Source organism: Protopterus annectens, chromosome 7.part0 (genome assembly GCF_019279795.1).
Source record: "Protopterus annectens isolate FY-2018-M chromosome 7.part0, PAN1.0, whole genome shotgun sequence".
NCBI classification, from domain to species: domain Eukaryota; kingdom Metazoa; phylum Chordata; order Ceratodontiformes; family Protopteridae; genus Protopterus; species Protopterus annectens.
Genome location: NC_056739.1, coordinates 456,534,557 through 456,558,467, shown reverse-complemented (window position 1 = coordinate 456,558,467; position 23,911 = coordinate 456,534,557). Strand labels below are relative to the sequence as shown.

Genomic DNA, 23,911 nt, shown 5'->3' with positions numbered 1-23,911 from the left:
AAGTCAATTTATTTGGTTCCCCTGCACGGCAGGTACTAAAAAAGATGGAAGAGAAGGCGAAATCTGTACAAACAGTGAAAGATTTCTTACAGGTTCAACCTCCAAGGTTTAGCAGGAACTGGCCCTCCAAGAATTGGTCTTTTCCGGACTCCTCTAAGACAGAGAGGCAGGAATAGGCGTTCGAGGCAGAAACCAATCCAGGGGTGCCTACAGGGGACGTCAGTGGCAAGGTAACAACCAGCGAGGCACGGACGCAGCCACCACCACTACAACACCACCATCACAGTGACTTGGCTGTGGCACTGCCTACCAGGGAACAACTGGAAGCACCCTTAGGCGGAAAGCTAACCTTATTTTCAAAGAACTGGCATTGCATCACAAGGGAAAAATGGATTTTGCAAACTATATACCAAGGTTACAGGTTCCATTTCCATACTCTACCAGGAAAGAGAGGAATGCCAAACCTACCACCTACTCGAAGGGCAGAAGCTCTAAAGCAAATATCTCAATTATTAAGAATGAGATCTGTGGAGAAGGTACCATCTATGGAACAAGGAAAGGGATTTTACTCCAGACTCTTCCTGGTACCAAGAAAAGAGAGCAAATGGAGGCCTATTCTCGACCTGTCTGCTTTAAACACATTCCACATTGTTCCAAAATTCAAAATGCTGACCCTACAGCAGCTTCTTCCCATGCTGGGCAAGGAGTCTTGGCTGGTAACTCTAGATCTCAAGGAGGCATACCTGCACGTCCCCATACGACCAATTTGCAGAAGATACCTCAGATTTCTTGCAGGATCAGAGCATTATCAATTCTCAGCATTGCCCTTTGGCTTATCTACTGCGCCCAGAGTGTTCACGAAATGCCTGGCATCAGTAATTGCTCATTGCAGACTTCAGGGGATCCAAATTTATCCCTACCTGGACGACTGCCTGATACAAGCGGACAACAAAAGCAAGCTAACAGAAGACTTACAAAGAGTCATTTATCTGCTGCAAGCCCTGGGATATACAGTCAATATAAAAAAGTCAAGGCTGATTCCATCCCAAAGAATAACCTTTCTGGGTGCAGAGCTGGACACATCAAAACAAATGGCATTCCTTACTGCAGAAAAGAAAGAGCAACTACCTCTCTACTTCTTGGCATTAACAAAGCAGAACCATCTAACTGCAAGAAAAGTACTGCAAGCCCTAGGCTTCATGGCATCCTGCATAATTCTGGTCCCTCATGCCAGACTGCATATGAGAAAGCTACAGTGGTACCTAAAGAATTTGTGGTCCCAACACAAGCACAGCCTAGAAACCAAAATTCCAATAATCCCATGCCTGAAGCAAGAATTCCTATGGTGGGCTCAGGCCTGTCAATCAAACACAGGATTGCCCTTCTGCAACAGTCAACCAAGCCAAACCATCACGACAGATGCCTCATGCTGGGCAAGTGCATACAAGGCTTATGGACTCAAGACCAGCTGCGCCTGCACATAAATCTAAAGGAAATGCTGGTAGTAAAATTGGCAATCCAGTCATTCAGACTATTTCTCGAAGAAGGTCAGTTGATAAGGACAGACAACACCACAGTTATGTGGTACATCAACAAACAGGGAGGCACACACTCTTACCCCCTATGCCGGCTGGCACTGGACCTATGGGATGTGGCTCTGAGCTACAACATTCAGTTACAAGCAATTTTTGTACCGGGAAAAGAAAACATTCTAGCAGACATCTTAAGCAGAACTACCACAGATGCCCACGAATGGATGCTGCATCCGGACATCTTCAAAGCCATCACAAGAGAATGGGGATTACCACAAATAGACTTATTTGCATCCCCACTCAATCACCAGCTAAAGAAATTCTGCACAAGGACGTACCACCCACTTGCTTGGAAAGTGGACTCCCTATCTTTCAGTTGGAAAAACCTGACAGCATACGCATTCCCACCACTTCCTTTGATGCACAAGGTGCTTTTGAAGATCAAAGAGGAACGTCCAAGGATCATTCTGATAGCTCCAGACTGGCCAAGACAACATTGGTACCCATTGCTGAGGAGCATGTCTCGGGAACAAATATGGACACTACCCCTGATCCCATTACTGTTAACACAGAACAACTACAACATCCTGCATCCAAACCTGAAAACTCTGCAACTAACTGCCTGGAACATTACATAAGAGCAATTAACCCAAATTTATCCCAAAGGGTTAAAGACATAATCCTTGAGGCTTGTAGACCTTCAACAAGAAAGAATTATGCAGCAAGATGGAAAAGGTATCTCATTTGGAGTACTGCAAAGGGAAAAGATGTGGCACTGGTAAACATAGCCAACATCCTGGAGTACTTGGCAGAGCTCTTCCATACAGGCCTGTCCTATTCTTCCATCAAGATACATGCATCAGCTATTTCAGCAGAATACAGCTTGGATCCTCCTGTCTTCTCTCATCCTCTGCTCAGACAGTTTCTGAGAGGAATTAAAAATGTAAAACCTCCCAGGAAACCACCATTGCCAGCATGGGACTTGAACTTTGTGCTAGAAAAATTGACACTTCCCCCCTTTCGAACCAGCAGCAACAGCAGAATTACAATACTTATCCTGGAAGACTGCTTTCCTGCTGGCAATCACCTCAGCAAGAAGGGTCTCTGAACTACAGGCATTAATGGCAGTGCAACCCTTCCTGATCTTCCATCAAGATAGTGTCCATGAGAACAAATCCTACATTTATGCCTAAGGTGGTATCCAGAGTGTCTTTAAATCAGGCTATCCACCTACCTACATTCTTCCCCAACCCACAGAACAGGGGAGAAAGACTGTTGCATACCTTGGATGTACATAGACAATTACGCTACTACCTGGACAGGACCAAGTCCAATAGAAAGACTGACCAGCTTCTGGTAGCATATGCAACAGGAAAAGAAGGAAAACCAATTTCAAAACAGACAATCTCCAAATGGATAGGAAATTGCATTAGATTTTGTTACTCCTACCATGGAAAGAAAACTCCAGAGAACATCAGGCTTCACTCCACAAGGGCTACAGCCACTACCACAGCTTTCTTACGAGGAGTGGCTACCAAGGACATTATAGAGGCTGCTACTTGGACCTCCGTGCATACATTTGCCAAGCATTACAATTTACCTTTATACTCTAGATCCCGAGCAGGTTTTGCCACTGCTGTTTTGCAAGGGATCCTAACTACACCATAATCTCTCCTTTTTCCTCCTCCCTAGTTTAGCTATGGTATTCTACCCATTTGTAAGGACTGCAGATGCATCCTTGAAGGACATAGTACAGTTTTGTACCTACCATAAATGTAGATGTCCGATAGGAATGCATCTGCAGTCAGGATTACCCACCCACCTTCCCCTCTGTGGTACTCCTAGGGTATTTGCCATCCTTCAGCTAGCTTGGGGGGGATCTATTATGGTGTATTTGTTTGTATATATGTACATACATGCTTATTTTATGTGTTTGCTCTCTACTATTTGGAAACATTGGTATTTATCCAAATTTAGCCATCCAAGAGGGCACCTGGCATCTGGGGCAAGAAACACTGAGGAAAATGGCGTCGGCTGATGCCTTTATACCCAAAAAACTGCAGCTATGACGTCGGGTGAAGTGCGACACCAGCCGAAGCCAGACCCAGACTTTGGAATCCGGCCGACCGAAGGGCTGCCTGACGACAGGACTACCCATTTGTAAGGACTGCAGATGCATTCCTATCGGACATCTACATTTATGGTAGGTACAAATCTGTACTTTCTAGAAATTTTTATGCTGAAAAATAAAAAGATTCTGTGCCTGGAACCAGACTCGAGGGATGGCCATAGCAGCGCCCAATTTACCTCAGATTCTTCAATACTTAACTGAGATGCTTCACAAGGGGCCTTTCCTTTTCCTCCATCAAAATTCACGCCTCAGCCGTTTCAGCTCATTACAACACAGAACCACCCCTCTTTTCTCACCCACTGCTCAAGCAGAGGGGCCAGAAACTTAAGACCACCCAAAAGAGCCCCACCTCCAGCTTGGGACCTTAACTTTGTATTGGAAAAACTCACTCTGCCTCCTTTTGAGCCAGCTGCAAGTGCAGAGTTAAAATTCCTTTCTTGGAAAACAGCTTTCCTTTTAGCAATCACTTCAGCAAGAAGGGTATCTGAATGAATTACAAGCCCTTATGGCAGTGGAGCCTTTCATCATCTTTCTTGAGGGACAGGGTGTCCATCAAGACCAGTACCTCCTTCATGCCCAAGGTGGTATCCAGTGTGGCCCTTAATCAATCCATTTATTTGCCAACCTTTTTTCTAATCCACAGAACAAAGGGGAACTGATACTGCACTCCTTAGATGTGCACATACAACTTAGATTTTACTTGGACAGGACTAAACCTCAAAGAAAATCTGAACAACTGCTGGTAGCATTTGCTACAGGGGCAGAGGGGAAGGCTATTTCAAAGCAAACCATTTCTTAATGGATAGGCCATTGCATTCATTTCTGCTGTAAGCACCATGGAAAACCTATCCCACAGGGGATTAGACCCCATTCAACCAGGGCTGCATCTACCTCTACAGCTTTTCTCAGAGGCATCCCTACCAGAGACATCCTAGAAGCTGTTACCTGGAGTTCTGTACATACTTTCACCAAGCATTACCATTTGCCAATTTTCTCTAAATCCAGAGCTGGCTTTGCCACTGCAGTCTTGCAGGGCCTTATATAGCTGGTCTTAATGCTATCTAAATTCCTCCCCCATCCTTAGTTTTAGGAATCTACCCAAATGTGATGACTGCAACAGTGAAACAAGTTTTCTGGTGTATTTGCTTTTTGTTGGAGGTGTAACCTTGTATATAATTGCTCCCCATTATGGGGGGCACCTGATATCTGGGGCAAGAAAAAAATGATGTAATGGCATTGGTTACATGCTTTATACCTTTGACTACCTGACGTCATGGAAGAAAACTGCAACTGATGCAGTACCCAAGACTTTGATAATCAGGCCTGCTGAGGCTTACCTCCAAGCAAATAACCCAAATGTAATGACTGCAGCAGTGAATACACTTGAGCATCTACATATATGGTAAGTGTACACAACTGTACTTTCTGACAGCAGTAATAGTGTAGGCAGACGTCTGGTACTTCAACTTTTTATAAGGTTAATACACAAAGAAAAAGCAAAAAGTAAAGCATGTTTCTTCTCACAGGGACTCTCTAAATGGCAGAATTTCACCCAGGACTTAATGCCCTTATGGCTCTTATGCCTCCTTGAGTGGTCTCTGTTCCTGCTCCCCCTTGGACATTTTCCCCTCAAGACTCCAGGAACACAGGAGTCTTCTGAAGAAGAGGTTTTCTTGGATGAGGATTCCTTGGCCTGTTCCACCCAGATCCCATCACGTTTGGTGCTTCTCCTGAAGAGAAATCTCCTCCTGTTGAAATTATTTTTGGGGATACTATGGCTAAGATGAGGGAGTACTTCAAATGGTATTGCTGCCAAGTTTCAGATGTGCTGTTGAGATGATATGAGCTCCTACAAATGGAGTCTCCTTTGACATCTGCTGTCCAGCCAGTTTTACCCGCTTTACTTGGTGCCTTTTTCTCAGCATCTCAGGCTTCTGATTCTCAGCCCTCTGCTCCTAAGAAGCCTGACCATTTCTACGGAGTGCTTGATTGCAAATTTCTGACCCTTCGGTGGTCTCTGTGTCTTCAGATAAGCCTTCTAAATTACCACCAACCACTAAAGTTCTTCCCTCTGGTAAGGAAAGCAGGACAATGGAAAGACTGGGAAAGGTGGTCTATACTTTTGCGAGTCTCGTATGATTACCGGTGTTTTGGCCCTCCTGTCCCAGGCTTCTCAAGCTATTTCTGATCTACCAGAATCTGAATGGAAATCGTCTGCTATGGATTTGTTAGGAGCCTCTTCTCAGGTGGCTCGCCATTCCATTAAGTGCAGCTGTGATGCAGCAGAAGCATCATCTAGGGCTGCTGCTTCAGGATTTGTGTTAAGGTGGTGTTCCTGGCTAAGACTTAAGCCTTGCCAGATGTCATTAAAGCTAAATTGGTGGATGCTCCTCTAGACAGCAGTAGCTTATTTGGTTCTACTAATGCTGACTTCAAGTCTTTGCAGGTGAAAGGTAAGGAGTTACAGGATTTGAAACATCTTTGTCATCTGTGCCTGACTTTCAAAGGAGTTACCCTTCTAAGCCAGCTTTTGTTTGGAGACTGTCCCATACTCCTAAAAGTAAGAAAAGTGGATGGAGGCCACCTCCACCTAAGACTACTCGGGTGGCTTCTGCACAGAAGCAGACCTTTCCTCACAAACCAGGTAGTATCTAGACTATCGCTGTTCTCTCAGCCTCGTTGCTTTCATTTCATCTCTCTGTCTCTTCCAATTTGGTCAGGCATTACCTAAAACGCATGGGTTCTTTAATTCAAAAGGCATATTTCATGGATTGGAATTCCCTTCCTCCTTTCATGGGCATTCCTCAGCCACATCAGGAACAGTTGTGTTCCCAGAGGTACTTCAAAAATTGTGACATCAGGGAACTTCAGCAGGTTCCACAGGATGAAAGGGAAAGCATTTTATTCAAGAACCTTGTTGTGGTTCCCAGAAAGGAGTGCCCTTGGAGACCTTTTCTGGATCTCTCTTCTAAACAATATCCTAAAGATTCCTTTTTGCATGTTGTCTGTATAGACGTTGTTCCCTTTACTACTTCCTCATGCTTTCACAGCCTGTCGGGATATAAAGTATGTCTGGCTTCACATACCTATTTGTCCCCTTTACAAGAAATTTTTGTTTCTCTGTTGCTGCTTGGCATTTTCAGATATTAGTGTTTCACTGTTGCCGTCATTACTCTTGGGTTATCCTGCTGGCAGGCTACCCGCAGTCGGCCTGAATTCCAAAGTCTAGGTCCGGCGTTGGTTGCTGTCGCCTCTTCCCTGATGTCAGTGTGCCAGGGGTATAAAAGATGCAACCGACACCATTTTCTCCAGTCTTTCTTGCCGCGCGGTGCCCGAAGCAAAAGCAGTTAGCAAGTGCCGGTCGGCCGACTGCTGAGATTTTCACAGACGAATTTCAGATCCGAAGTCTTCATTAAAGCTAAGTACCCCGTTGGGGAAACTTTGTTCTTGCTCCAGACCGATGTCAGAAAAAGTTAACAATTGTATTTCTTGTGGGAAGCAAATACCTCATAAGGATTTTCATTCTTATTGTATTCCTTGCCTAGGCCCTGATCATAATGTTGCTAGCTGTCGGTTTTGTGCTAAATTCAACCAACGCACTGTTAAGTGTCGATTTGATTTTGCTTTTCATTACTTTGGCCGAAAATTCAATTGTATAATGCCGTCGGAACAGCCAACGACCGGAGTTACTAAAAAACGCAAGGAAAAAAGAGAAGGACAGGCATCCGAGATCCAAAACAGACTACGAGGCTTCCGCTAAGCCAGTCGCCGGTTCTCAGTGAGGCGCTTTCGCAGCCCCCGACTCCCGCTACCTCAGAGCCACAGGCCGCTGACTACTCCCACGTGGAGCCAGCTAGGCCTCTGGATACTCTAGGTATTGGACACTCGGAAATCATTCCCTCAGATGGGTCCGGAGCCGCTGAGCAGGCATCTGCTTCTGAGGGTGATGTCCTTCAAGGATGCATCTGCAGTCATCACATATGGGTTGTCCTGCCTCAGGCAGCCCTTTGGTCATCCGGATTCCAAAGTCTGGGTCCAGCGTCGGCTGATGTCGCCCTTTCCCTGACGTCAGAGCGCCTGGGGTATAAAAGCGTCAGATGACGCCATCTTCCTTAGTCTTTCTTGCCGCGTGGTGCCCGAAGCAGAAGCAGTTCGCAAGTGCCGGTCGGCCAGCTCCTGTAATTCAGCTACCGAGGACTTCAAAAGCTAAGTACCCCGTTGGGGACTCTTTCTTGCCTCAGCCGATGTCCGATAAAGTTAATAATTGCTTAACTTGTGGGAAACATATACCTCATAAGGATTTCCACTCTTACTGCCTCCTCTGCCTAGGCCCAGACCACGACGTCTCGGCCTGTTCAGCCTGTGCTTCCTTCAACCAACGCACTCTTAGACGTCTGTTGGAGTTTGCAGAGGAATTTTTTGGGGCTAGTTTTTCGTACAATATGCCGTCGGAGACTCTGACTTCACATTTAACAAAGAAATGGAAGGACAAGGACCGACGCACACGGGCCGCGGTTTCGGCTGAAACCACGGCCAGGCCTACCACGAGTGTCTCGGCTGAAACAGAGTCTTTGGTACTTACGACCCCCGAAACCGCTCAGCCGACAACCTCGGCCCCGGAGGCCCCTGCTGAGTCGGTTATTGAATTTCCTTCAGAAACTGGTGTCTTGGAAGCTTCCGACACCATTCCTCTAGACAACACTACACCAGCACGTGGTGCAGCCAGGCCTCCTGCATCCATGTCCATAAAGGCATTCACCAGGGCTAAAGCTGCTAAACACACAAAAGCTATGCCTCCCAGGGTTATTCCTCAGGGACCCACTACAAGTTCACAGATTCTAACCTTAGCAGAGGACCTTATTTCCTTAATTAGGGGCTCTCAATCCCATCCGGACAGGGGCTCTCAACCTCCTCTAGACAAAAGGCCCAGGGTTGAGCCCTCTGTTCCCCACTCCTCAGAGGAGGCCTCTGATGGCTCTGCTCTCGGACTACCAGGAGGAGGCTTTTTGGCCTATGAGGACTCTGATGCAGAGGAATCTATCCCCTCGGCCTCCCCTCCTGAAGAACTATCCTTCGGGGAGACCCTTCACACTATGAGAGAGCATTTCAAATGGCTGGGCCAGGAATTCTCTGATTCCAGGAAAAGATTAAGAACTTTTCTGCATTTACCTCAGCATAGACCTTTGGCTATTCCTCCTGTTTTGAATGTCATTGATGATGTTTACTCTGAGTCTAGCATAACCCCTGACACTCTTCCTCCAGCCCCTGTCAAACCCGATAGGTACTACAGGGTCCCGGACTCGCATCATTTTCTTTACAAGGCCCACTCTGCTGATCCAGAAACTATTTCCCAGGGCCCTAAAGGGGTTGCAGCTGCCACCTCTAAAAATCCACTCCCCTCTGAAAGGGAGTCCAGGGCTTTAGAGAGATGGGGTAAAAAAGTGTATACTTCTGCTACTCTTTCTATGAGGGCATTAAATTGTCAATTTCATATGATACAGTACCAAGAGTATTTGTTAGATGAATTGCATAAGAAACTGTCTTCACCTGAACCCCTAGATCGCAAATCACTTCAGGATCTGGTACACAACTCCCAGCAGGTTAGCAACCATTTCCTGCAGTGTGGTTATGCATTGGAAGCTTCATGTAGGTCAGCTGTGACAGGTGCAGTCATACGTAGGCATGCTTGGCTGAAGGAACAATCTCTGCCAGACCATGTTAAAGCTAAGCTGCTGGATGCTCCACTGGAAAAGCAAAAGTTATTTGGCTCCGCTGCCCAGGAGGTCTTAAAGAAATTTGAGGAAAAGGCAAAATCTGTACAAACAGTCAAAGATTTCCTACAAGTCCAACCACCAAGTTTCAGCAGAAATTGGCCTACCAGGAATTGGTCCTTTCCGGACACAGAAAGATTTCAGAGAGGCAAGAACAGGCGTGCCAGAGGTAGAGGGCAAGCTAGAGGCTCCTACAGAGGCCTACAACTGCTGCACAAGGACAGACTCAATGACTTTGCTTTGTCTCCGCCAACCAGGGCTCAATTAGAAGCACCTTTGGGTGGAAAGCTTTCTTTATTCTCAGAAAATTGGCACAGTATTACAAGAGACAAATGGACACTGCAAATAATAGACGAAGGATACAGGTTCCATTTTCATACATTGCCAAAAACAAAAGGCATGCCAGACCTGCCACCAAATCAAAGGGCAGAGGCTTTGAAACAAATCTCCAACTTAATGCAAATGAAAGCTATAGAAAAGGTTCCTTTTTCAGAACAGGGCCAAGGATTTTATTCCAGACTATTCCTTGTTCCAAGAAAAGAAAATCAATGGAGGCCTATTCTCGACTTGTCCGCACTGAATACTTATCTCATTGTGCCAAAATTCAAAATGCTGACTGTACAGCAACTCCTTCCCATGCTGGGCAAGGGGTCTTGGCTGGTGACTCTAGACCTCAAGGAGGCATACCTGCATGTCCCTATCAGACAAAGTTGCAGAAGACACCTCAGATTTCTTGCAGGTTCAGAGCATTATCGATTCTCAGCATTGCCCTTTGGCTTATCTACTGCCCAGAGTATTCACGAAATGCCTGGCATCAGTAATTGCACACTGCAGACTTCAGGGGATTCAAATATACCCATATCTGGACGACTGCCTTATACAAGCGGACAGCCAACAAACTTTGGTAAAGGACTTGAATTATGCCATCCACCTACTGCAGGCCTTGGGATATACAGTCAACATTCACAAATCAAGACTTGTTCCATCCCAAAGAATAACTTTTCTGGGTGCGGATCTAGACACAACCACCCAAATGGCTTTTCCCACAGAAGAAAAAGACAACTACCGGATTACTTCAAGTATCTGGCAAGACAAACTCAGCTGGCTGCAAGGAAAATCCTGCAGGCCCTGGGTTACATGGCATCTTGCATTCTTCTGATTCCGCAAGCAAGGCTGCATATGAGAAAACTACAATGGTACCTAAGGAGTTTATGGACTCAGCACAGTCACAGCTTAGAAACTTTGATCCCACTCATTCCATGCCTGCAAAAGGAATTTCTGTGGTGGGCTCAAGCAAGCCAGTCAAACAGGGGTCTGCCCTTCAGCAAACCAATAGCCAGCCAAACTATTACAACCGACGCTTCAGACCACGGTTGGGGAGCGCACATGGAGGGCAGATGTATTCAAGGACTATGGTCACAAAAGGAGCTACGCATGCACATAAACCAAAAGGAAATGCTGGCAGTGGTACATGCAATCGAGGCCTTCAAACTCTTTCTGCATCAAGGCCACCTGCTATTAAGGACAGACAGCACCACAGTTATGTGGTACATAAACAAGCAAGGAGGCACCCATTCCTACCCTCTTTGCAGACTGGCAATGAATCTATGGGAACTTTCCTTGAAACTCAATATAGAGCTGCAATCCCAGTTTCTGCCAGGAAAAGACAATATACTGGCGGACACCTTAAGCAGAAATATCATGGATGCACACGAATGGATGCTGCACCCAGACATCTTCCTACAGATAACACAGTCATGGGGAAGGCTGGACATAGATCTTTTTGCCTCCCCCCACAATCATCAGCTGAAGAAATTCTGCTCAAGGACATACCACCCACAAGCATGGAAAGTGGACGCCCTCTCTTTCAGCTGGAGAACTCTAACAGTGTATGCATTTCCACCTCTTCCATTAATGACCAAGGTCTTACTGCAGATCAGGACAGAGCAGCCAAAAGTGATTCTGATAGCTCTGGACTGGCCAAGACAGCACTGGTATCCACTGTTAAAGAGCATGTCACGCACGAAACCATGGCCTCTTCCTCAATGGCCACTTCTCCTGACACAGCACAATTACAAAATTCTCCATTCCAACCTGAAAACCTTGCAACTAACAGCCTGGAAAATACCTCGACTCCTCCTCAGGATAAGCTATCCAAGACATCATGGAAGCTCGCCGGCCTTCCACAAGAAAGGCGTATTCAGCAAAATGGAAAAGATTTCACACTTGGAGCACCTCAAAGGGCCTAGATACGACAGTGATGAACATGGCACATATCCTGGAATACTTGGCAGAAATGCTCCACAATGGCCTGTCTTGCTCTTCCATTAAAATTCATGCTTCAGCAACTTCAGCAGAGTACAGTACTGATCCACCTGTCTTTTCTCATCCTCTCCTAAGACAGTTTCTAAGAGGAATTAAAAACATCAATCCTCCAAGGAAAACTCCAGTGCCTACTTGGGACCTTAACTTCGTGTTGGAAAAACTAACTCTGCCTCCCTTTGAGCCAGCAGCATCTGCAGAACTACAGTTCCTGTCTTTGAAGACTGCCTTCCTTCTGGCCATAACCTCAGCAAGAAGAGTATCTGAGTTACAGGCCCTCATGGCAGTACAGCCATTTCTTATTTTTCATCAGGACAGAGTCTCATTGAGAACCAATCCTTCATTTATGCCAAAGGTGGTATCCAGGGTCTCATTAAACCAAGCTATTCACCTGCCTACCTTCTTTCCAAATCCACAAAACAAAGGGGAGAAACTTCTGCACACCCTGGACATACACAGACAGTTGCGCTACTACTTTGACAGAACTAAAAGCTACAGAAAAACTGACCAGTTGTTGGTAGCATATGTTGCTGGTGCACAAGGAAAAGCATTTTCCAAACAGACAATTTCAAAATGGATAGGGAATTGCTTCGTTTCTGTTATTCCTTTCATGGAAAAACTGTGCCAGCTAACATTAGACCTCACTCCACCAGAGCCACAGCCACCTCCACAGCCTTCTTAAGAGGGGTGGCTACCAAGGACATTTTAGAAGCTGCTACATGGCCTCCGTGCATACATTTTCCAAGCATTACAATTTACCTTTATACTCCAGATCCAGAGCAGGCAGGGCATTTTAGCTACACCATCCTTTACATAGATCCTCCACCCCCAGATTGTCTATGGTATTCTACCCATATGTGATGACTGCAGATGCATCCTTGAAGGACATAGTACAGTTTTGTACCTACCATAAATGTAGATGTCCGATAGGTATGCCTCTTTGGTATTTATTGGGTACTTTTCCCTCTCATAGCTAGCTGGGGTCTGTGCATGTTTGGAATTTATTGCATTTCTCCAAATTTAGCCTTCCTTTGGGGGCACCTGGCATCTGGGGCAAGAAACACTGAGGAAGATGGCGTCGGCTGACGCTTTTATACCCCAGGCGCTCTGACGTCGGGAAAGGGAGACATCAGCCGACGCCGGACCCAGACTTTGGAATCTGGCTGACCGAAAGGCTGCCTGAGGCAGGACAACCCATATGTGATGACTGCAGGTGCATACCTATCGGACATCTACATTTATGGTAGGTACAAAACTGTACTTTTTCAGACCTACACAGCTATATGTAAAGCCTACTTCAGCTTCTAAAACAAAGACTAAATCAGCTTTAAAGACAAAGAAACAAGTACAGCATTCTCCAGGACAAACTTCCATATCTAAGAAACAGATGCTCAAAATGGCCGAAGACCTTATTACCTTGATCAGGAGTTCCCATCCCCCTCCTGATAAGAGGCCTAGGCAAGACACAGACTATGACTCTTCAGATCAGGTTTCCATTTCTCTGACTCCTCTTCTGTACAGGAATACTCTCTTCCTCCCTATGAGGATTCTGATGCTGAAGAATCCATTCCTTTAGCCTCTCCTCCTGAGGATTATTCTTTTGGGGAAACCGTGCATACCATGAGGGATCACTTCCACTGGGAGAGCCAAGATTACTCAGAATCAAAGAAAAGGCTTAGAGATTTTCTTTTACTTCCTCAGCACAGGCCGCTGGCTATTCCCCCTGTGCTAGACATTGTAGATGTATTTTCAGAGTCCGGCCTTTCTTCTGACTCCAGCTCCTGTTAAACCAGACAGATACTGCAGGGTTCCAGACTCTCATAAATTTCTTTATAAAAACCCTGCTGCTGACCCAGAAACTATTTCTCAGGGTCCCAAAGGGGGTTAAGGCCGCTACTGCAAAAAAACCCTATCCCTTCTGACAGGGATTCAAGGGCACTAGACAGATGGGGGAAGAAGGTTTACACTTCTGCTACTTTGGCTGTGAGGGCTTTAAATTGTCAATTTCATATGATTAAATATCAACAATAATTAATGTCACTGTTAAAACAGAAAATGTTGGCCAATTCTGATTGTGCAGAAAATAAGGAAATGCAAGATTTTTTGCATGCAACTGAACAAGTGGGAAAGCATACATTGCTATGTGGTTTTGATTCTCTGGAGGCCTCCTGCAGGGCCGCAGTTACGGGTTCTGTCATTAGGAGGCATGCTTGGTTAAAGGAACAAAATCTGTCTGATCATGTTAAAGCAAAATTATTAGATGCTCCATTACAGCATGATACTTTATTTGGTGTTAAAGCAGAGGAGGTTTTGAAGAAAATGGAGGACAAAGCGAAATCTATGCAAATTACAGGTTCAGCCATCAAGATTTAGCAGGAACTGTCCTACAAAGAATTGGTCCTTTCCAGTGTCGGACAGGCCACAAAGAGGCAGATACAAACGTCCCAGAGGCAGATCCCAGCCCCAGGGCTCATACAGGTCTAAACAGTGGGGCGCTTCTACCTCCAACAGTGGGGAAGACAAAGCACAGCCATACAGGAAACATTCCCAATGACTTGCCTCTGCCAGCACCAAGCACTTATCTTCTTGCAGCCCCCTTAGGAGGAAAACTAGCACTTTTCTCTCAAAATTGGCAAATAATTACCCAGGACAAATGGGTATTGAATGTAGCGTCCCAGGGCTACAGGTTCCACTTTCACACCCTGCCAAAGGCAAAAGGTATGCCAAACCTGCCACACAGTCAATGGGCAGAGGCAGAAAAAAACAAGTTTCGTCCCTTATGAACATGTTGGCCATTCAGCAAGTACCACAGCAAGAGCAGGGACAAGGATTTTACTCAAGACTTTTCTTGGTACCCAGAAAGGACAAAGCTTTGACTAGTACTGGACCTGTCTTTTCTAAACGCATTTCTGGACGTTCCAAAATTCAAAATGTTAACTCTGCAGCAGCTTCTGCCCATGCTGGGCAAGAAGGCTTGGCTTGTAACTTTGGACCTAAAAGAGGCATACCTGCATATCCCAATCAGACAATCTTGCAAAAGCTACCTCAGATTCATAACTGGCTCAATGCACTACCAATTCTCTGCACTGCCCTTTGGCTTCTCTACTGCGCCCAGGGTCTTCACAAAATGCCTGGCACCAGTAATTGCATTTTGCAGACAGAGGAATTCATATATATCCTTACTTGGACGACTGTCTTATACAAGCAGAGAACAAGGACACTCTTTTAAAGCATCTGGCGTTTGTAAAAGGATTATTAATTTGCCTAGGATACACAGTAAACAAAAAGAAATCAAAAGTAGTACCCTCTCAACAGATAATATTCCTGGGTGCAAGCTTAAATACAAATGCCCAGATGGCTCATCTCACGCCAGACAAAGGCAACTAACTTCTTACTTCAAAATATTGGCAACAAAGACCCAGCTATCTGCTAGAAAAATTCTGCAGGCTTTGGGTTTCATGGCATCCTGCATTCTGCTAATTCCATATGCCAGACTGCATATGAGGAAACTTCAGTGATACCTAAAAAGTGTCTGGACTCAACATTGTCAAAGCCTGGAAACGTGAATTACCCCTCATTCCTTGCCTGCATCAGGAGTTTTGATGGTGGGCACATGCCTGTCACCTCAACAAGGGACAGCCATTCACTCTACCCACAGCCAGGCAGTCATTAACAGATGCATCAGATTATGCCTGGGGAGCACACATGGCAGGAAAATCTATTCAGGGCACATGGTCCACCAGCCAAATGAATCTACATATCAATCAAAAAGAGATGCTAGCTGTTCAGAATGCCCTTACAGCTTTCAAGGATCTACTCCAGCCAGGACAACTACTGATAAGGATGGACAATACTACAGTCTTGTGGTACATAAACAAGCAGGGAGGCACACATTCCTACCCCCTCTGCAGACGAGCCATGACTTTGTGGGACACAGCATTGACTTATCAAGTACACCTGCAAGCACAATTTCTGCCAGGAAAGAGAAATACTCTGGCAGACGAACTAAGCAGAAACCTCATGGATCCCCACGAATGGAAACTGGATCCACAAGTCTTCAGCATGATAACAAAGGAATGGGGATGCCCAGACATAGATCTATTTGCTTCCCCTCACAACTGACAACTACAGCAATTCTGCACAAGGACTTAACACAAGCAAGCATGGAAAGTGGATGCTCTGTCATTCAGCTGGAAAAGTCTAATAGTTTGTTTTTCTTCCTCTGCCTCTCCTCCCCAAGGTACTCCTAAAGGTCAGACAAGAGAAGCTAAGAATGATTGATTGCCCCAGACTGGCCACGCCAGCACTGGTACCCAATCCTAAAAAGCTTCTCTCAAGGCCCAGCCTGGACATTGCCTCTAATTCCTCACTTACTGACAACTCAGGACCCTAAATCTGGCAGCATGGCGGATAATGTAACCATTCAAAACACACCTCTCTCTAAATCAGTGATGGATGTTATTTTGGAGGCCAGGAGACCCAGTACCAGAAAATCTTATGCAGAAAAATGGAAAAGATTCTGTGCTTGGAACCAGGCACAAGGAATTGACACATCTGTACCAAATATTCCTCAGATTTTACAATACCTAACTGAGATGCTGGACAAAGGCCTATCCTTTTCATCAATTAAAATTCATGCCTCTGCCATTTCAGCTCATTACAATACAGAACCTCCTATTTTTTCCCATCCATTGCTAAGGCAGTACCTCAGAGGGGCCAAAAACATAAGACCTCCAAGGAGAGCCCCAATATCTGCATGGGACCTCAATTATGTCTTGGAAAAACTCACACTGCCGCCTTTTGAGCCAGCCAATACAGCTGATACAATGTTTTTATCTTGGAAAACAGCTCTGCTCCTAGCAATAACCTCTGCAAGACGAGTTTCAGAGTTACAGGCACTCATGGCTGTGGAACATTTCATCATTTTCCCTCCAGACAGGGTTTCTCTAAGGACGAACCCAACATTTATGCCTAAGGTAGTGTCCAGTGTGGCCCTTAACCAAACCATTCATTTGCCTACCTTTTATCCAAATCCACAGAATAAGGGTGAGAGACTTCTGCATTCCTTGGACATACACAGACAATTACGCTTCTACTTGGACAGAACTAAAGCTTTCAGAAAAACTGAGCGACTTTTAGTGGCATATGCTGCAGGATCTCAAAGAAAGCCTATCTCAAAACAAACTATTTCAAAATGGATAGGCCACTGCATTCGTTTCTGCTACTCACAACATGGCAAATCAGTGCCCAAGGGCATTAGGCCTCATTCTACCAGGGCAGCAGCCTTTCTCAGATGAGTACCAACCAAAGACATTTTAGAGGCTGCAACTTGGAGTTCAGTGCACACTTTTACAAAGCACTACCATTTACCTCTCTAAATCCAGAGCAGGCTTCGCCAGTGCAGTTCTGCAAGGCCTTATAAGCCTCTCCTAATCCTGTTTAGCTCCAGCCACCCAATCTCAGCTTTGGGATTCAACCCAAGAGTAATGACTGCAACAGTGAAACACGATGAAGATAGTACAGTTATGTACCTACCATAAATGTAGATGTTCGAGTGTATTCACTGTTGCAGTCCACTGCAGTCCAGGTTACGCTCCCTCCATCCCCCTTTCATTGCTGGGACTTATCTGTACTTCTCTATTCTTTGCAACCTATGTGGTGTATTTGCTTGTAGAGGAGGGTAATGTTTGTTAGTGCATGCATTTTTAGTTGCAATATTTTTAGCCTACCCTTTTGGGGGGCACCTGACATCTGAGGCAAGAAAAACTGAAGAAAATGGCATCTGCTGCATCTTTTATACCCCTGGCGCACTTACGTCAGGGAAGAGGCGACAGCAACCAACGCCGGGCCAGGACTTTGGAATTCAGGCCGACTGCGGGTAGCCTGCCAGCAGGATAACCCAAGTGTAATGACTGCAGCAGTGAATACACTCTGACATCTACATTTATGGTAGGTACACAACTGTGCTTTCTCTGCACTGCCCTTTAGCTTATATTCTGCACCCAAGGTATTCACAAAGTGCCTAGCTCCAGTCATTGCATTTTAGAGGCAAAGAAATCTTCAGATATATCCATACCTGGATGATTGTCTAATTCAGGCAGAAAGCCAGGACATACTTATGAATCATCTGGCATTTGTACAAAATGGGGTACACCATAAATGAAAAGAAATAGCTGGTACCCTGTCAACAAATTATATTCCTGGGAGCAAGCTTGAACACAACTTCCCAGATGGCTCTCCTCACGCCAGAGAAACAAACTCATTTGACAACTTACTTCAAACTAGTGGCCACAAAAACCCTGCTATCTGCAAGACAAATACAACAAGCCTTTGGGCTCATGGCCTCGTGCATTCTACTAATTCCATATGCAAGACTGCATATAAGGAAACTACAGTGGTATCTAAAAAGCCTATGGTGTCAACATTCTCAGGGTCTAGAAGCAATGATTCCTATCATACCTTGCCTACGATTAGAGTTCCTTTGGTGGGCAGAGGCCTGCCACCAAAACAAGGGACTGCCATTCTCCCTACCCCCTGCCGCCCAAACCCTAACAGATGCATCAGACTTTGCATGGGTGGCTCACCTGGCAAGGAAGTGCATTCAGGGCAAATGGAACCCAGGTCAAATTCACCTGCGTATCAATCAGAAATAAATGTTAGCTGTACAGCCTTCAGGGACCACATTCTTCCAGGACAATTAATGGTAAAGACTGACAACACCACTGTGGTACATAAGCAGGGGGGTACCGATTCCTACGCCCTCTGCAGACTAGCCATGGCTCTGTGTTACACGGCCTTGAGCTACCAAGTGCATCTACAGGCTCAGTTCCTGCCAGGAAAACTAAATACACTGGCAGATGAACTAAGCAGAAATCTCATGGACCCATACGAGTAGAAACTGGAACCAAAGACTTTCAACATGTTAAACAAATGGGGAAGCCCAGATGTAGACCCGTTTGACTCCCTCCTGAACTACCAATTGGATAAATTCTGCACAAGGACTCCCCACAAGCAAGCTTGGAAGGTGGATGCTCTGTCCTTCAGCTGGAAATATCTATCAGTTTATGCCTTTCCTCCTCTGCCTCTCCTCTCAAGTACTACTAAAGATCACAAACAGGACAAACCAAGGATGTTACTGATTGCACTAGACTGGCCACGCCAACACTGGTACCCCCTTCTTGCACAGTGTCACATCTAGCCCCATGGCACCTGCCTCAGACCACTACCCTGTTGTCACAGCAGGAGAGCCATATTTCGTATCCCCAGCTTCAAACCCTGAACCTGGCAGCCTCACTAATTACCTAATGTCTCCGTTGGCATCCAACACTTGTTAAATGAGGGATGGTATTTTTAAGGCAAGGAGGCCTAGTACTAGAAAATATTATGCTGAAAAATGAAAAAGATTCTGTGCCTGGAACCAAACTCGAGGGATGGCACAGCAGCACCCAATTTACCTCAGATTCTTCAGTACTTAACTGAGATGCTTCAGAAGGGCGTTTCCTTTTTCTCCATCAAAATTCAAACCTCCGCCATTTCAGCGCATTACAACACAGAACCACCTCTCTTTTCTCACCCACTGCTCAAGCAGTTTCTCAGAGGGGCCAGAAACTTAAGACTGCCCAGAAGAGCCCCAACTCCAGCCTGGGACCTTAACTTTGTATTGGAAAAACTCACTCTGCCTCTTTTTGAGCCAGCTGCAAGTGCAGAGTTAAAATTCCTTACTTGGAAAACATCTTTCCTTTTAGCAATCACTTCAGCAAGAAGGGTATCTGAATTACAGGCCCTTATGGCAGTGGAGCCTTTCATAATCTTTCATGCGGACAGGGTGTCCCTCAGGACCAATCCCTCCTTCATGCCCAAGGTGGTATCCAGTGTGGCTCTTAGTCAATCTATTCATTTGCCAACCTTCTTTTCTAGTCCACAGAACAAAGGGGAACTGATATTGCACTCCTTAGATGTGCACAGACAAGTTAGATTTTACTTGGACAGGACTAAACCTCAAAGGAAATCTGAAAAAACTGCTGGTGGCATTTACTGCAGGGGCAGAAGGGAAGGCTATTTCAAAACAAACCATTTCTAAATGGATAAGCCTTTGCATTCATTTCTGCTATAAGCACCATGGAAAACCAATCCCACAGGGGATTAGACCCCATTCAGCTAGGGCTGCATCTACCTCTACAGCCTTTCTCAGAGGTGTCCCTACCAGGGACATCCTAGAAGCTGTTACCTGGAGTTCTGTACATACTTTCACCAAGCATTACAATTTGCCAATTTTCTCTAAATCCAGAGCTGGCTTTGCCACTGCAGTCTTGCAGGGCCCTATAGCTGGTCCTAATGCTGTCTAAATTCTTCCTCCCATCCTTAGCTTTGGGAATCTACCCAAATGTGATAACTGCAACAGTGAAACACGAAGAACTTGGTACAGTTGTGTACACTTACCATAAATGTAGATGTTAGAGTGTATTCACTGTTGCAGTCCTGGTTACCTTCCCTTCAGCCCCCTGACTTCTTTTGGCTATACCGCTATGCTCCTTTACTATGCTTAAAAACTTTTTCTGTATTTGCTTTCTTTGTTGGAGGTATAACCTTGTATATATGTATTTAATTGCTTCCCATTAAGGGGGCACCTGACATCTGGGGCAAGAAAAACTGATGTAATGGCCACAGCTGCATGTTTCATACCCCTGACTACCTGACATCATGGAAGATGAGACAGCAACCAACGCAGGACCCAAGACTTTGATAATCAGGCCGACTGAGGGCTACTGCAAGCAGATAACCCAAATGTGATGACTGCAACAGTGAATACACTCTAATATCTGCATTTATGGTAAGTGTACACAACTGTACTTTGTGTACACTTACCATAAAGGTAGATGTTAGTGTATTCACTGCAGTCCTGGTTTCCCTCCTTCCATCCGCCTTCTTTATCTCCTCTGTGTATTTTACTCTCGTCTTACAGGAGTATTGGTATTTACTTTTTACTGGTGATTATTTTCCCACCATAGCTTAGCTCCCTATTGGGGGGCGCCTAACATTTAGGTCAAGAAAAACTGATGTAATGGCGTTGGTTGCCTGTTTTTATATCCCTGACGACCTGACATCGGTCCTGGAGCGACAGCAACCGTCGCAGAAATATGAAGTCTGTTATTTGGGCTGACTGAGAGCTACCTGAAGGGAGATAACCCAAGTGTGATGATTGCAACAGTGAATACACTCGAACATCTACATTTATGGTAAGTGTACACAACTGTACTTTCCTGAGAGGGGCTAACAACTTAAGGCCACCAAGAAGAGCCCCCACCCTTGCTTGGTACCTTAACTTTGTGTTGGAAAAGCTCACGCTACCCCACCCCCACCCCCCACCCCCATTCGAGCCTTCTGCATCAGCAGAGTTAAAATTTCTCTTGGAAAACAGCCTTGCTTCTGGCTATCACTTCAGCTAGAAGAGTGTCTGAGCTACAAGCACTTATGGCCGTGGAATCCTTCATTATTTTTCATGCTGACAGGGTCTCCCTCAGGACCAACCCATCCTTCATGCCTGAAGTGTCCAGTGTGGCTGTCAACCAATCTATCAATTTGCCCACTTTTTTTCCTAATCCTCAAAATAAGGGAGAACGAATCCTGCACTCTCTAGATGTGCACAGTCAGCTCAGATTCTACCTTGATAGGACTAAGCCCTTTAGGAAATCTGACCAGTTACTACTCAGCTTTGCACTAGGGGCAGAGGGCAAGGCCATATCAAAACCATCTTCAAATGGATAGCACACTGTATCCATTTCTGTTACAAACATTATGGGAAGCCACCCACTCACAGGGTCAAAACGCATTCCACTAGGGCAACTTCAACTTCTACAACCTTTCTTAGAGGAGTCCCTACCAGGGACATTCTGGAAGCTGCTACTTGGAGTTCTGTTCATACCTTCACCAAGTATGACCACCTGCCTATCTTTTCCAAATCCAGGGGGGGCTTTGCAACAGCAGTCCTGCAGGGCATACCAGCCAGCCCCAACTCTTCTTGACTGCCTCCACCTATTCTTCAGCTTTGGGAATCAATCCAAGTGTGATGACTGCAACAGTGAAACACGAACATAGTACAGTTGTGTGTACACTTACCATAAATGTAGATGTTGGTGTATTCACTGTTGCAGTCCTGGTTTCCCACCCTCCAGCCCCCTTGTCTCTTTCTCCTCCTCAGTCCTTACAGTGCTATTGGTATTTACTGGTGGTGTTTTTGCACCATAACTTGGCTCCCTATTAGGTTGCTCCTGACATTTGGTGCAAGAAAAGCTGATGTAATCGCATCAGTTGCCTGTTTTTATACCTCTGATGACCCGACATAAGTCTTGAAGCAACAGCAACCGACGGTGAAATACTAAGCCTCTGGTATTCAGGCTGACTGAGGGCTACCCCTGGTAGGATAACCCAAGTGTGATGACTGCAGCAGTGAATACACTCTAACTTCTACATTTATGGTAAGTGTACACAACTGTACTTTTTGGCTTTTTTTCGCTGTAGAGAGTTTTGTGCCCTTCTTTATAGCTGGTTTTACTTTGGTTTGATACATTGTAGCTTTCTGGGATGGCTAACTTGTTTTGGTGCTAATTTTGTTGAAATCCAGAAGAGCATTACACACAACACCCTTCAGGTGTGTTCCTTTTTAAGTGGTCCGTCAGTTTTCAGTATAGCCTTTCCTGTGGGTTTATATTTCAACATTGAAACATATCTCCGCTTAATACCAATCCATCGACACCTATATAATAAAACCCAAATTATCGAATATTGAAAGTTGTCCCAGGTAAGTAAATACTTGCCCCTGAGCACACCGGAACACACACCACACTAAATCAAACCCACTCAAGTGGGGTGATGTGCCCCCCTCCCCTAACTATATATACCAACTCAGAGCTCACACTACAGTGGGGAAAAGGGCAAATTTGTGGTGCTGTTAAAGTGCTTCCTTACCCTTGGAAACCTTTTGTGGTTTATGGAAGTGCATTTTGTTGTGTAGGTGTTGATGGAGTCATATTAGGTGGATTTACATTTTGATGCGATAATACAGACCCTTTCCTGATGGGGAATCCATGTACTGTAGAGGTCATACTGTATTTACACTTCACCTCATACTGCTTTTACACTTCACCTCACTGTGCTTTAAGTACTTTATTTACAGTTGGTCTTGTCCTGTTTTTTTTTCTGCATTGATTGTAAGTGAATATTTGGTCATTAAAAGCTCCAAAAGTTTTTCTTAGTTGTGTAGTAACACACTGCTTACTATCTTTGACATAACTCTATAGTCTTTGTTGAGCAAAATTGCTGCACACTTTAACCTTTTTTATTTTAATTTTCTAGGTTGACGTGCTGATGGAGGCTGCAGCCCATGGAGAATCAGATCCCATGAAGGGAGTATCTGAAAACATTATGCTGGGCCAACTGGCCCCAGCTGGCACTGGATGCTTTGATCTGCTACTGGATGCAGAGAAGTGTAAATATGGCATGGAGATTCCAACCAACATCCCAGGCTTGGGCATTGGAGGGCGTAAGTTTATTCCTTACCCAGTATATAGTTTTTAGTCTGATTTTGATTACATGTTTGCATGAGTTATCAGGTTAACTATTTCATAATGTGACTATTGTGAAGTTTTGGGGCTGAAATGTTTGTGTGCATATAAAGTTAATGGTACTATGTAGGTAGAAAGATCTTTGTCTTGTACTTGGAAATTAGATTTCACTGGGCATCACCATCTTGAGAAGGCACTGTCATTCTTTATGGGAAATCACCTCTGTGCCCAGTTCCAGCATGTAGTTGGAAAGCAACTTTTATCACGGTTTCATGTGTCTCGAATGTGAGAAGTTGAAACTAAATGCTTCAGTAGAATTGTTTCCAGAGTACATGTATAATGTCCTATTTCTATGTTGCAGTATTCTTAGTGTGGGATTTCCCACCTCAGGCGATCCGAATGCTGGTGCCTATACAAAATCTTAAGCCTGGTTGCTGTAGGTGCATGGGAGGTCACACGTAGGGCCATAAACCAAGGACCTTAAATGTGATGTCTGCATACACAGACCTCAAAACTTTTCAGCCTCAGATCACGTCACATCGATCGCTTCACTCCTAAACTCGAAGACTTCTAAAAAGCTAAGTACAGCATTGG

At 45.1% G+C, this 23,911-nt stretch overlaps 1 protein-coding gene across 1 annotated transcript in view; it reads left to right on the top strand.

Annotated features, from left to right (window-relative positions):
• POLR2A (RNA polymerase II subunit A) overlaps positions 1 to 23,911 on the top strand; it is a gene marked incomplete in the record, with an annotated part of 2,048,627 nt that overhangs the window by 1,793,320 nt on the left and 231,396 nt on the right. The window contains 1 exon segment of the mRNA XM_044077036.1: positions 23,109 to 23,295. Within this exon segment, the coding sequence (XP_043932971.1) occupies positions 23,109 to 23,295 (187 nt within the window).